A 15,600-nucleotide genomic window follows, 5' to 3' on the forward strand; every position below is an offset into this window, starting at 1 on the left:
AGGTCAAACAGGGAAATGGTTCCAATAGTTTTTCCACCATTCATTTTTCTCCCATAGGGAATTTTAGAAACATAAAATAAGGGCTGGGTTTCGTGTGGTCATCGCTAGCTGACACCTTTGCAAACAGTGTTAAATTGTCATGCAACCTTGCACAAGACAGTTCACAGAAATGTAAAATTTAAAGAAATGTTGCCAATGGGTATTATAACTCATAATGTGGTACTCTATAGAGCCCAAATAATGTGTGTGTGTGCGTGCAGTCTGGATTATCGTGTCACATTGTGGCATTGAGGCTCCTAGCAGTCATTTAAAAAATATATATATTTTTTAATTCTGCCTAAAATCGTGTGTCACCCTCTTCTCATCATCCCTCTTATCCCCTCTAGACTTTCATGTGTGTGTATACATTTCCATTTCCTGTTGAAGGAAGCACGGCAAGTCAACAGTTAATATGAGAGAATTAACTGCCTTGGTGGAGACGATGAGTGAAAAGGAGGAGCGGAGGAAGAGAGACATTCCTCTCACCTCGATTTGACCTAATGTGTTTCGGAGCAGAACTCTGGTCCTGAGGGGCTGCAGTGTCAGCTAGTTTTGGTCCTTGATCTTTCTTTTTTGATCAGAGACTGATTGAGACCTTGGTACTATGGTGTGTGGACTCTGGTAAACCAATAACAGCTGATTAATCAAATGCCAGGGGGCAAGAATGTCAGCATGTCGCTCTGAATGGGAGTCGGTTGGATGACTGGGATGATGTAGTTGTTGAACGGGAGTCGGTTGGATGACTGGGATGATGTAGTTGTTGAACGGGAGTCGGTTGGATGACTGGGATGATGTAGTTGAACGGGAGTCGGTTGGATGACTGGGATGATGTAGTTGTTGAACGGGAGTCGGTTGGATGACTGGGATGATGTAGTTGTTGAACGGGAGTCTGTTGGATGACTGGGATGATGTAGTTGTTGAACAGGAGTCTGTTGGATGACTGGGATGATGTAGTTGTTGAATGGGAGTCTGTTGGATGACTGGGATGATGTAGTTGTTGAACGGGAGTCTGTTGGATGACTGGGATGATGTAGTTGTTGAATGGGAGTCTGTTGGATGACTGGGATGATGTAGTTGTTGAATGGGAGTCTGTTGGATGACTGGGATGATGTAGTTGTTGAATGAGAGTCTGTTGGATGACTGGGATGATGTAGTTGTTGAATGGGAGTCTGTTGGATGACTGGGATGATGTAGTTGTTGAATGAGAGTCTGTTGGATGACTGGGATGATATAGTTGTTGAGTGGCTTCACTGCAAGTGTATCGTATGTTTCAGATATTCCATTTTAAACAATGAAATAAGAACGTCCGCATGTGTTGCCTTCAAGGGACTGGAGTTCGATGAGACCTTGTGATTTGTAATGTACATTGCCTTCTGAAAGTATTCATACCCCTTGACTTTTTCCACATTTTATTGTGTTACAGCCTGAATTTAAAATGGATTAAATTGAGACTTCTTTTGTCCCAGGCCTGCACACAATACCCCATAATGTGGAATTATGTTTTCTAAAGTTTTACAAATTAATTGCAAATGAAGAGCTGAAATGTTTCGAGTCGATAGGTATTCACAACCCCTTTGTTAAACAAGTTCAAGATACTTTTTTTTGTTGCACAAGTCACAAATTGCATCGACTCATTTGGTTGCAATAATAGTGTTTAACGTGATTACCTCATCTCTGTACACCACACATACAGATAATCATAAGGTCCCTCAGCGGAGCAGTGCATTTCTAACACAGATCCAACCAAAGACCAGGGAGGTTTTCCAATGCCTCACAAGGAAGGGCACCTATTGGTAGATGGGTAAAAAAAGATATATCATTTTTTTATTTTATTTTTTGAATATCCCTTTGAGCACGGTGAAGTTATTACACTGAACTAAAATATAAAACGCAACATGTAAAGTGTTGGTACCATGTTTCATGAGCTGAAATAAAAGATACCAGAAATGTTCCATACACACGTAAAAATGTATTTCTCTCAAATGTTGAGTTCAAATTAGTTTACATCCCTATTAGTGAGCATTTCTCTTTTGCCAAGATAATCCATCCACCTGACAGGTGTGGCTTATCAAGAAGCTAATCAACATGTTTACACAGGTGCACCTTATGCTGGGGACAATAAAAGGCCACTCTAAGATGTGCAGTTTTGTCACAACACGTTGTGAACAGAGTGCCCCATAGTGGCACTTGGGTTATGGTATGGGCAGGCATAAAATACAGACAATGAACACAATTGCCTTTTATCGATGGCAATTTGAATGCACAGAGACACCGTGATGAGATCCTGAGGCCCATTGTCGTATCATTCATCCACCGCCATCACCTCACGTTTCAGCATGATAATGCAAAGCCCCATATCGCAAGGACCTGTACACAATTCCAGGAAGCTGAAAATGTCCCAGTTCTTCCATTCTTCCTGCATACTCACTAGACGTGTACGATGAATGGCACGACAATGGGCCTCATGATCTCATCACGGTATTGCTGTACATTCAAATTGCCATTGATAAAATGCTAATTGTGTTCGTTGTCCGTAGCTTATGCCTGCCCATACCATAACCCCACCGCCACCATGGGTCACTCAACGTTGACATCAGCAAACAGCTCGCCCACACGACGCCATACGTGGTCTGCATTTATGGGGCCGGTTGAATGCACTGCCAAATTCTTTTAAATTATGCTGGAGGTGATTCAGTTCCCGCCAATATCCAGCAACTTTGCACAGCCATTGAAGAGTGGGACAACATTCCACAGGTCACAATCAACAGCCTGATCAACTCTATGTGATGGAGATGTGCTGCACTGCATGAGGCCACACAAGATACTGACTGGTTTTCTGATCCATGCCCCTACTTTATTTTTTAAAGATATGTGACCAACAGATGCATATCTGTATTCCCAGTCATGTGAAATCCATAGATTAGGGCCTGATGAATTTATTTCAATTGACTGATTTCCTTTTATGAACTGTAACTCAGTAAAATCAATGAAATTGTTGCATTTATATTTTTTTGTTCAGTGTAATTACACTTTGGATGGTGTATCAATACACCTAGTCACTACAAAGATACAGGCGTACTTTCTAGCAGAGTTGCCGGAGAGGAAGGAAACCGCTCAGGGATTTCACCATGAGGTCAATGGTGACTCTAAAACAGTTACAGAGTTTAAAGGCTGTGATAGGAGAACACTGAAGATGGATCAACGGAATTGACAGTGTGAAAATAAGGAAGCCTGTACAGAATAAAAATGTTCTAAAAACATGCATCCTGTTTGCAACAAGGCACTAAAGTAATGCTGCAAAAAAATGTGGCAAAGCAATTCACTTTTCAAATATTATACAATCCAGGTGTGCAATGCTCTTGAAGACTTACCCAGAAAGACTCACAGCTGTAATTGCTGCCAAAAGGTGATTCTAACATGTATTGACTCGGGGATTTGAATACTTACACATATTTCATTGAAAAGAAAATTGCTAACATTTCTAAAAACATGTTTTCACTCTGTCATTATGGAGTTGTGTGTGTGTGTAGATGGGTGAGAATACAAATACATTTTGAAGTCAGGCTGCAACAGCAAAATGTGGAATAAGTCAAGGGGTATGAATACTTTCTGAAGGCACTGGACATGAATGGCTGCAAAATGTAGCCTATATGGGTGGCTGCGAAAGTCAAATCAAAATATGCTCAACAAAGTTCCATGTCGCCCAACGTATAGCCTGAGTAAGCAGAGTTCTGCCAGCTCTGACCATTAGACCCAGACACACAGCGATAGAGAACATAGTCTTCTTTCACACTGACCGCATTAAGACTTTCTTGGTAAACACTTCACCTGATCTGCTCTAGTCTACAGCACTAGGAAGACTTAGCCCAACACGAACACGGACAAATCGCGCCAACTCAGACAGCTAACTAGCTATAAAGCCTAATTGTCCCATTGCGTAGGATGCAAAATGAGACGGGTGAGACGCGGAGTCTGATCACATTTGATATGCCTGGCAAATATGATGCACATGCTTTGACAAGTTAGAATTCAACAACTTACAGAAGCGCCTTTGTCTAATGTGGGATTTGCAATATGTGGCTGAGGATTCGGTTCGATTTGGCATTCGGTTCTGTCAGCCACGCTGGCACTGCTGAAATTGGCTGCACTCAACAGCACTGTCAGGACAACTAAACTAAATGGGCGCCTGAAGTGGCGATGGAAAATGAGAGCAACAGACGAGTTCAAATGAAATGTCAAAAACAAGCACCAACACATCACGGAGAAGCTATTCAACACAAGTCAAGACCAACAAAGTAAAACCATGGTGAGATGTAAAATGTTCTGTATGCCTGCCTGTATGTCGGTATGTCTGCGTGCATGCATTTGTGTGCGCGCGTGACATGGTTGCCCTATACTTCAGGCATCATCCTTTATACACATTAACCAACCATTTAGCCTTTACAATCTCTGGAAAAAACCATATCTCCCATCTCCCGATTTCTTCTCACATGTATGAGAGCCTGCCTGGCTCATGGAAAGAGGCTATTACACATGCATGAGCCTTGCATTACCAAAACGTCCTGCTTTTCGAATGGGCCTTTCCTCATGCATTTCAAAGAGGCTGACGGAAATGTGATGTTGAAGAGGATTCTCATCCAACTCCATGTATGGTGACCTCCCAGCACAAAAGCACTTAACTTCAGGTAGGGTTAGGGGGGGGGGGTAATTTCTCTGTTATTAAACCTAGGGGACATCACTTTGTGTGTGTGTGTCTTACAGTCACCAATTATTTCAGGTGGAAATATTCTCCCTCCTCCATCGATGCCTTTTCCCTCTGCAACAGTTATCTACCTCGTCACTAAGAAAAAGGACCTCAGTAAAAGAAAACTTCCTCTGCTTTTCTACCTGTATCCTGTTTAGAAGGGAAAAGTCGATTCACATCTTTTTGAAAGTCAGAGGCACAATCTGAACTTGTCTAATGAGAACAAAGATTGTCCTTTCCCCTTTTATCCTACAGTGTGCCCTCCTGAACATGACCCCGCTGTTCTACGACACGCCTCCTCCCCGTGGCATCCGGTGCCTTGCTGTAAGGCCTGGAGGGTCGGACGGTAAAACAGGATGACACACAGAGACAGGAAGGAAAACGAGGATCCGGAGATGGTTTCCTCATCAGCACTCATCACACACCAGCCAGGAGAGTAAATCCCTAATTAGTGCCCCGGTCGGAGCACAGCTCCAGGTCACCCCTCACCACATTATTAAACTGGGTAAATCAAGATGTAGCCTAGGCCTATTCACAATAGAGGGGAATGCATATTCAATACAACTGTGTGCATACATTGAGTTATTTCATGGGACACTAGATGAAAAGCAATCTGTTTCCCTACCATTTGGGACTCATTTTAATCGTACTGATCAACAACATTTGCATAGAAGCAGCAATCTTTCCTTTTAGAAAAGTGTGCACTGTCTCTTTAAGATCCATGACGTCATTCACTAACAGTCAGTTCGATGCTAAAGCACATATGCATATGATTGAGAGAGACCGGAGGCTGGGAGACAACGTGAATGAATGACATTTTGTGACAAACAGCTTTGAAATCATCAACATTTTCGCATTAAGGTTTGCATTTAATCACAAACAAGGTACTAGGGTAGGGAATTGATGTTAGCTTCAGCTGTACGCTAGCAAGGAAAGTTAGCCTACAAAGCTGGAAGCTACCGGTATCTTCATTGTAAAGTGTTCTTGCCTGTAATGGACATGGTTTTACGAACAGTAATTAACACATTCGACATTTCATGTTGCATTATTCAAGTGTGTTAAACTTCTGTGCAGCATGAGTGGCGATGCAGCCCGGACTCCCAGTGAGTGCAGTGGTTCCTCGGGACAGGCTAGAGCTGGGAATAAGTAAGTGGAGCAGGCCAGATGCTCTCAAACTATAAGGGGACATCAGCTACACTGATAGGCAGACATACATGTTTTATTTATTTAACCTTTATTTAACTAGGCAAGTCAGTGAAGAACAAATTCTTATTTTACAATGTCCGCCTACCCCGGCCAAACCCTCCCCTAACCCGGACGACGCTGGGCCAATTGTGCGCCGTCCTATGGGACTCCTGATCACGGCCGGTTGTGATACAGCCTGGGATTGAAGTAGGGTCTGTAGTGATGCCTCTAGCACTGAGATGCAGTGCTTTAAACCGCTGCGCCACCTCTTAAGTCAGTAGGTACAGAGGTTTTGGTATATCATGGAACACTAGTGTGTATATATATAAATATTATTGTGTTTCTGCATGTGTACCTGCAGGGCCCTGTGGTTATTACCTGTGAGAACGCTCCCAAGGCTCCCCCTACGGAGGTTCATGCCGTCCTCACAGAGTGGTCTCTTGAATTTGAGGGAGAGGCCCACGCCGTGGATGACCTCCAGGTTGGTGGACTTCCGGAAGGGCATGGACGGAGGGTACAGGATGTTATCCAACTGCAGGAGAGGAGGACAGATGGTGGTTAAGTTAGGTCAATGGCTCCCAAATTGTGGATCAAGAACCACACTGGTGGGTTATGGCCAATTCATATTGAAGAAATTGTCACAGGAACTTGGTCGTTTGGAAGCTACGGGGGTACGGTGGTGGGGCTGAAGGCGGACGTTGGTGAACATTTTTTACTTGGTTCTGTATCACTCAAGCCTGATTAGAGATCACTTGTGCGAGCAGCAAACAGTAGACCATACAGTACAGTTAAGGTGCTGAATTATCATGCAAGCATACAATCCAACGACAAAACGATGGTAGAGATGACTAACATCACAAATAGCCGCCCAGTGAGAGTACAACGTGAGTAGTTGGTGCACTGTAAAAAAAACCTGTGCATGATCAAATCCTTGTGTACACAAACACTGTAATATGTGTTGCATTGCACACTTCAGAAAATGTTGCATCATCCTTGTAAAACCTATTGATGAGTAAATGTGATGTCAATAATAGCGACAGTGGTTAGCTAGCTTGGAGAAGGTATTTAGTGTTGAGTGCCAGTGAGTCAGTGATAATAATAATAAGTCATTGATAATAATCCAATTTAATTTCAGTATATTCGGAAAGTATTAAGACCCCTTCATTTTTTCCACATTGTTACGTTACAGCCTTATTCTAAAGTGGATTAAAATAGTCCCCCCCACCCCTCAATCTACACAGGTGCCTTTTAGCAAACTCCAAGCGAGCGGTCATGTGCCTTTTACTGAAGAGTGGGTTCCGTCTGGCCACTCTACCATAAAAGGCCTGATTGGTGGAGTGCTGCAGAGATGGTTGTCATTCTGGAATGTTCTCCCATCTCCACAGAGGAACTCTGTCAGAGTGACCATCGGGTTCTTGGTCACTTCCCTGGTCAACGACCTCCACAACTCTGATTCATCATTGGGAATTCCCAAGCCCCTGAAGGTACCATGCTCATCTGTACAAGTAAAAAGTGCAAATCAATCCCAAAACAACAGCAAATGACCTTGTGAAGATGCTGGAGGACATAGGTACAAAATAATCTACATCCACAGTAAAATGAGTCCCATATCAACATAACCTGAAAGGCCACTCAGCAAGGAAGAAGCCACTGCTCCAGAACCACCATAAAAAGGCCAGACTATGGTTTGCAACTGCACATGGGGACAAAGGTCGTACTTTCTGGAGAAATGTCCTCTGGTCTGATGAAACAAAATTTGAACTGTTTGGCCAGAATGACCATCGTTATGTTTGGAGGAAAAGGGGAGAGGCTTACAAGCCGAAGAACACCTTCCCAACCGTGAAGCATGGGGGTGGCAGCATCATCATGAGGCAGGAAAATTATGTGGATATATTGAAGCAACATCAAGACATCAGTCAGGAAGTTAAAGCTTGGTCGCAAATGGGTTTTCCTAATGGACAATGACCCCAAGCATACTTCCAAGGTTGTGGCAAAATGGCTTAAGGACAACAAAGTCAAGGTATTGGAGTGGCCATCACAAAGCCCTGACCTCAATGCCATGGAAAATGTGCAGGCAGAACTGAAAAGGCGTGTGCGAGCAAGGAAGCCCACAAACCTGACTCAGCTACACCAGCTCTGTCAGAAGGAATGGGCCAAAATTCACCCAACTTATTGTGGGAAGCTTGTGGAAGGCTACCCAAAACGTTGACCCAAGTTAAACAATTTAAAGGCAATGCTACCAAATACTAATTGAGTGTAAGTAAACTTCTGACCCACTGGGAATGTGATGAAAGAAATAAAAGCTAAAATAATTCTCTACTATTATTCTAAAATTTCACATTCTTAAAATAAAATGGTGAATTTAAGAAAATAAATTTTTTACTAGGATTTTATTTGTCAGGAATTCAGAAAAACTAAGTTAAATGTATTTGGCTACGGTGTATGTAAACTTCCGCTTCAACTGTGTGTGTGTATATATAAGTATTCTAGAGGTCGACCGATTAAAAATCGGAAGGGCCAATTAAATAGAGCCGATTTCAAGTTTTCATAATGGGTAATTGGCATTTTTGGACGCCGATTATGGCCGATTACATTGCATTCCATGAGGAAACTGCGAGGCACGTTGACCACCTGTTACGCCAGTACAGCAAGGAGCCATGGTAAGTTGCTAGCTAGCATTAAACTTATCTTATAAAAAACAATCTTCACATAATCACTAGTTAACTACATATGGTTGATGATATTACTAGGTTAACTAGCTTGTCCGATGTTGCATATAATCAATGCGGTGCCTGTTAATTTATCATCGAATCATAGCCTACTTCTGCCAAACGGGGGATGATTTAACAAAAGCGCATTTGTGAAAAAAGCACAATCGTCGCACGAATGTACCTAACCATAAACAGCAATGCCTTTCTTAAAATCAATACACAGAAGTATATATTTTTAAACCTGCATATTTAGTTAAAAGAAATTCATGTCAGCAGGCGATATAACTAGGGAAACTGCAATCTCAACTACACTGCAAACTGCCCTAACCCATCTGGACAAGAGGAATACCTATGTGAGAATGCTGTTCATCGACTACAGCTCAGCATTTAACACCATAGTACCCTCCAAACTCGTCATCAAGCTCGAGACCCTGGTTCTCGACCCCGCACTGTGCAACTGGGTACTGGACTTCCTGACGGGCCGCCCCCAGGTGGTGAGGGTAGGTAACAACATCTCCACCCTGCTGATCCTCAACACTGGGGCCCCACAAGGGTGCGTTCTGAGCCCTCTCCTGTACTCCCTGTTCACCCACGACTGCGTGGCCACGCACGCCTCCAACTCAATCATCAAGTTTGCGGACAACACAACAGTGGTAGGCTTGATTACCAACAACGACGAGACGGCCTACAGAGAGGAGGTGAGGGCCCTCGGAGTGTGGTGTCAGGAAAATAACCTCACACTCAATGTCAACAAAACTAAGGAGATGATTGTGGACTTCAGGAAACAGCAGAGGGAACACCCCCCTATCCACATCGATGGAACAGTAGTGGAGAGGGTAGTAAGTTTTAAGTTCCTCGGCGTACACATCACAGACAAACTGAATTGGTCCACCCACACAGACAGCAACGTGAAGGTGCAGCAGCGCCTCTTCAACCTCAGGAGGCTGAAGAAATTTGGCTTGTCACCAAAAGCACTCAAACTTCTACAGATGCACAAATCGAGAGCATCCTGTCGGGCTGTATCACCGCCTGGTATGGCAACTGCTCCACCCACAACCGTAAGACTCTCCAGAGGGTAGTGAGGTCTGCACAACGCATCACCGGGGGCAAACTACCTGCCCTCCAGGACACCTACACCACCCGATGTCAAAGGAAGGCCATAAAGATCAAAGACAACAACCACCCGAGCCACTGCCTGTTCACCCCGCTATCATCCAGAAGGCGAGGTCAGTACAGGTGCATCAAAGCTGGGACCGAGAGACTGAAAAACAGCTTCTATCTCAAGGCCATCAGACTGTTAAACAGCCACCACTAACATTGAGTGGCTGCGGCCAACACACTGACTCAACTCCAGCCACTTTAATAATGGGAATTGATGTAAAATATATCACTAGCCACTTTAAAACAATGCTACTTAATATAATGTTTACATACCCTACATTATTTATCTCATATGTATACGTATATACTGTACTCTATATCATCTACTGCATCTTTATGTAATACATGTATCACTAGCCACTTTAACTATGCCACTTTGTTTACATACTCATCTCATATGTATATACTGTACTCGATACCATCTACTGTATCTTGCCTATGCTGCTCTGTACCATCACTCATTCATATATCTTTATGTACATATTCTTTATTCCCCTACACTTGTGTGTATAAGACAGTAGTTTTGGAATTGTTAGCTAGATTACTCGTTGGTTATTACTGCATTGTCGGAAGCACAAGCATTTCGCTACACTCGCATTAACATCTGCTAACCATATGCATGTGACAAATAACATTTGATTTGGTTTGATTTGTAGAATAAAGATTGTTTTCTAAATGAAAGTTTGACCATAATGACCAAAGGCTCATATTTCTGTGTTTATCATACTATAATAAAGTCTATGATTTGAAATTTGATAGAGCAGTCTGAGCAGTGGTAGGTGGCAGCAGGCTCGTAAGCATTCTTTTAAACTTTACTGCGTTTACCAGCAGCTCTTAGCAACGCTTGCTTCACAGCGCTGTTTAAAAAAAATATATATATATATTTCACGTTTATTTAACCAGGTAGGCTAGTTGAGAACAAGTTCTCATTTGCAACTGCGAACTGGCCAAGATAAAGCATAGCAGTTCGACACATACAACACAGAGTTACACATGGAATAAACAAACATACAGTCAATAATACAGTAGAAAAATCTATATTTTTCAGCAGGGCTGTTGACCGGGGTAGGGGTAGCCAGGTGTAAAAAGCAGTAGCAGTAGAAAAATGCTTATTGAAATTCTCAATTATGAATTTATCGGTGGTAAAAGTGTTTCCTAGCCTCAGTGCAGTGGGCAGTTGGGAGGAGGTGCTCTTATTCTCCATGGACTTTACAGTGTCCCAGAACCTTTGGGAGTTTGTGCTACAGGATGCAAATTTCTGCTTGAAAAAGCTAGCCTTTAGCTTTCCCGAACTTCCCTGAAAAGTTGCATATCACGGGGGCTGTTCGATGCTAATGCAGAACGCCACAGGATGTTTTGTGCTGGTCAAGGGCAGACAGGTCTGGAGAGAACCAAGGACTATATCTGTTCTTGGTTCTACATTTTTCTGAATGGGGCATGCTTATTTAAGATGGTGAGGAAGGCACTTTTAAAGAACAACCAGGCATCCTCTACTGACGGAATGAGTTGAATAACCTTCCAAGATACCCGGGCCAGGTCGATTAGAAAGGCCTGCTCGCTGAAGTGTTTTAGGGAGCTTTTGACAGTGATGAGAGGTGGTTGTTTGACCACAAACCATTACGGATGCAGGCAATGAGGCAGTGATCGCTGAGATCTTGATTGAAAACAATAGAGGTGTATTTCTAGCACTTTTTTGATTACATGATCATGCCAGACTGCGTAGACAGAGAGATAGACAGGATCATTCCACCTGTGCCAACCTGTTCTGGCAGATTAAGCCATACTTAACATTTCACAGTAGTGTTGACTTTGCTAGGGGACACGCCATTTTTGACCAGGGTGCCAAACGGAGAAAGTAGAGAGCAACGGAGGAAGGTAAATGAAAAGATATCAAAATGTGCGCACTTAGGCTGTTGACAATGTTATGTGGCTGATTTCACACTAATCAGACACGTGTCACGAGCTTGTCATTTCCCTCAAACACACGAACACTGTCGAGTACAAGCGTATTTTAGGTTGAAATATCATTCATATTGATTATAATAACAGAGTAAAAGAAGTTCACACACAGCACCCTCTTGAACCGAACCATATTTTTTCAGCATTCTAGAACACAGACTTTTGTCAATTTGTTTAATTCGAAGGCAGGTGAAATCTATTAAAAATGCATATTTTTAGAGGGTCTGCATTTTGAAAATGCAGACTTTTGAAAGCTCAACGCCACCGAGTACTTTTGAAAGTACTCAACCACCACTATGCCATACTAAACAGGACTACTTCGTCAGCAGCAGGCAGGAAGTGGGTTTTGAATTGAAGGAATGGTGTATTTACTGTGGCTTGTTTGACATTGGTCCTTCGCTGCTTTTCAATGCCTTTAGTCTGACTAGGTGGAAAAGTTTAGAAAAAGTCCCGCGATTCAATGAAAAGACCACTAAAAAAAAAAACGTTTCCGTCGATTTGTGAATATTGTGACGTGGGCCTAATGAAGTGCTTTGTTAACTTTCTGAAAGTTCATTCCTACTGTTAACTTCTGCAGCAACGTTGTAAAAAAACACGAGGTACTAGACCATTTGTTGTGTGGAAGAAAAAAATATATATAACTCACATATTTGGGTGCCATCCCACCACTGTGAGAGTATTCAAACATCCCTTATTCAAAAAAAAAAAAGGTACTATTGATCATTAACCAGACTCGTCGTGATAAAAAGGCAGATAAGACTTACAGATGGACTTTAGAAACAGACACAGTCAAATCAAATGAGGTCATGATTGGGCTGGGGCCAGACATTTTCGAGAAGTGCAGCTCCAGAGTACAGCTAAGTTCAATAAAAAACAAATTGAGGCATAACAAACAGAACTCATTTGGGGGGTGTATCATTCATCGTCTGACTTGACTGGATGAACTCCTACTTCCATAATAATAAAAACAGGACTGGCGATAGCCAGGAGTTCCATATGTAAGTCCCTTTAAATAATTACCCCTCATATACTCATGTCTACGAAGAATTCATTTACTTCTTTGTGAAGACATATTACACATTATCCAATAAATTGTCTGGAGTGTGTGGTTTTGCAGGTTGCACGAAACTAAGCAGACCCAAGAGAAGAGTCGTAAACCCAATCAAGGATCAGCCAACCAATCTCATCTGTCAAACATGTACTACTCTGATATTCAGGTAGGGGCTTCAAAACGGTGTGGTTACAGTGAATTGCCGTCATGTCACTACTCGTCTCCCTTTGGGTACAATTCTGACAAAACAAGTCCAACAATATTTTAAAGCCCACACTAAAAGCAATGCATTAAAAACAAAGCAAAGGATTGTTGCTTATTGGGTAAGTCCAGGTTGTCCCTCCGTTTCAGTCTGATTTCTTCCGTTTGGTGCATAATAAAACACAACCCAGTTATTTTCAGTCCCAGCCTACCGAGAAGAGTATCAGCAGGATTTGGGCCTATTTGTGGGGGTAGGTGTTCAAGGGAAATCAACAGAGATGAATGACAGTGATGTAACAGGGTGCTGTGTAATTTAGAAGGAAAGACCGATTATAACTCAGTCTCAGCACTGTAGTGACCTCTGTAAGCAGCTTAGGGACACGCAAAAAAAATAAAAAATAAAATCACTGGTAAACAGTCCCCCTCCAGGTTGACAACTCAAAAGTCTGCCTGTCTGTCTTAGTCAGTAATATCAGACAAATCTGTTGGAGGACAGCCTGAATGACCCAATTTACCACAGGGAGTTGGTTCAAAGTAACCCTAACCTATGGTCTAGGGTGAAATATTTCCAAGCTCAGGATGACCCTCAAAAACTACCATTGGGTCTGTTTATCAGCCTGAAAGAGGAAACGGCTACAAATCTAGAAAAGGAAAGCAGTCAGGGTAACGCTAACCATCTGCGCGTCATAAAAACAATGTCATACAGCAGTTGTGTTAAGGTGACACCAAGAAGGTAGTTAGTTACATCTATACAAAGTATTGTAAAGTCAATGGGTAATGGAAGTGCACAGTAATGATGACAATCAAATGGATGAGAAAACTTGTTATTTACAAGGGGTTTCATATTTAAAAAGATACAAAACAGTGGTCAACTGCTGCTACAGGAAGTCAACATTGTTCATTTGTTGACTTCCTGTAGCAAAAACAAAAACCATTTTAAAATATCTATATATATTTTTTTAATCGATGTTTCTGCTATCCATGGTCAGTATTCCTAGAAGCATTTAAGTCGAAACTCCAAAAGCAAAGTGGGATTTTGACACATGCTTAAGGATTGGCATCTGTACGACCCTTGACCTGCCATTGCTTTCCGTCAGCGCCTGAGTGCGCTGTTGGAGAAACGCATCACCCAACGTTCCTCAAGATTCTCCTCCCCTATTCACACTCAGTGGACAGTACCAACAGTATTCTGTTGCCACAGCAAAGAGCAGAAAGACACAGCTCCTTTCAATGATCAAGACGTGTGACTAGAAGTTGGTGAACTGCTTGAGGAGGACAGCTCAGTTAACAACTCTGTAGATGAGGTAGCCTATATGACCAGAAGGGAAATGTCTGCCTATACGACAGTGGGTGGATTGAATGAGGTCATTTCCATTCCCAAGGACTCATGAGCACCAACATGTGTAGTTCATTTGGGTGTCACAGGAAAGCTAAGAGTTTATATTGTTGAGAAATTAAGGCACACATACATTTTCCACCATTTTCCATCTAAAAAATGTAGAATAAGCAGTCTTTGATTTCCAGTCAGACGGAAAAGGAGTCTTAGAAAACATCTACCAGAAACAGTCTTAACAGTAGAACCGCTGGACATTGGACCCAACTTCAAGCAAATTTTGTATTTATTTCTATTTCATCTTTATTTAACCAGGTAGGCTAGTTGAGAACAAGTTCTCATTTACAACTGCGACCTGGCCAAGATAAAGCAAAGCAGTGTGACACAAACAACAGAGTTACACATGGAATAAACAAACATACAGTCAATAACACAATAGAAAAACAATTATATACAGTGTGTTTCCAATGAGGTAAGATAAGAGAGGTAAAGGTAATAAATAGGCCATTGTGGCAAAATAATTACAATTTAGTCATTAAACACTGGAGTGATAGATGTGCAGAAGATGAATGTGCAAGTAGAGATACTGGGGTGCAAAGGAGCAAAATAATAAATAAGAGTATGGGGGTGAGGTAGTTGGATGGGCTATTTACAGATGGGCTATGTACAGGTGCAGTGATCTGTGAGCTGCTGACAGCTGGAGCTTAAAAGTTAGAGAGGAAGATATGAGTCTCCAGCTTCGGTGATTTTTCACTTCGTTCTTGTCATTGGCAGCAAAGAACAGAAAGGAAAGGCGGCCAAAGGAGGAATTGGCTTTGGGGGTGACCAGTGAAATATACCTGCTGGAGCACGTGCTATGGGTGGGTGATGCTACGGTGACCAGTGAGCTGAGATAAGGTGAGGCTTTACCTAGCAAAGACTTAGAGGACCTGGAGCCAGTGAGATTGGCGACAAAAATGAAGCGAGGGCCAGCCAACGAGAGCATACAGGTAGCAGTGGTGGGTAGTATATGGGGCTTTGGTGACAAAACGGATGGCACTGTGATAGCAAATTGGATGCAGTCTGAGTAGAGTGTTGGGAGACTATTTTGTAAATGACATCGCCAAAGTCAAGTATCGGTAGGATAGTCACTTTTAAGAGGGTATGTTGGGCAGCATGAGTGAATGATGCTTTGTTGCGAAATGGGAAGAAGATACTAGATTACATTTTTTAATTG

The 15,600-nt window shown here is 42.4% G+C and overlaps 1 protein-coding gene and 1 long non-coding RNA gene across 5 annotated transcripts in view; one reads left to right on the forward strand and one right to left on the reverse strand.

Moving 5' to 3' along the window:
- Positions 1 to 15,600, reverse strand: part of LOC118385489 (microtubule-associated serine/threonine-protein kinase 3-like) — a 158,710-nt gene that overhangs the window by 122,389 nt on the left and 20,721 nt on the right. For all 4 annotated transcript variants that reach the window (XM_052521471.1, XM_035772665.2, XM_052521470.1 and 1 more), the window contains one exon: positions 6,347 to 6,500. In XM_052521471.1, the coding sequence (XP_052377431.1) occupies positions 6,347 to 6,500 (154 nt within the window). The remainder of the gene's footprint in view (positions 1 to 6,346; positions 6,501 to 15,600) is intronic.
- On the forward strand, positions 5,052 to 6,470 carry LOC118385491 (uncharacterized). The gene is made up of 3 exons (XR_004826039.2): positions 5,052 to 5,644; positions 5,858 to 5,929; positions 6,330 to 6,470. It is a non-coding gene; the product is annotated as an uncharacterized LOC118385491 (long non-coding RNA).

This window comes from Oncorhynchus keta, chromosome 6 (assembly GCF_023373465.1).
Source record: "Oncorhynchus keta strain PuntledgeMale-10-30-2019 chromosome 6, Oket_V2, whole genome shotgun sequence".
In the NCBI taxonomy this organism is placed as follows: Eukaryota; Metazoa; Chordata; class Actinopteri; order Salmoniformes; family Salmonidae; genus Oncorhynchus; species Oncorhynchus keta.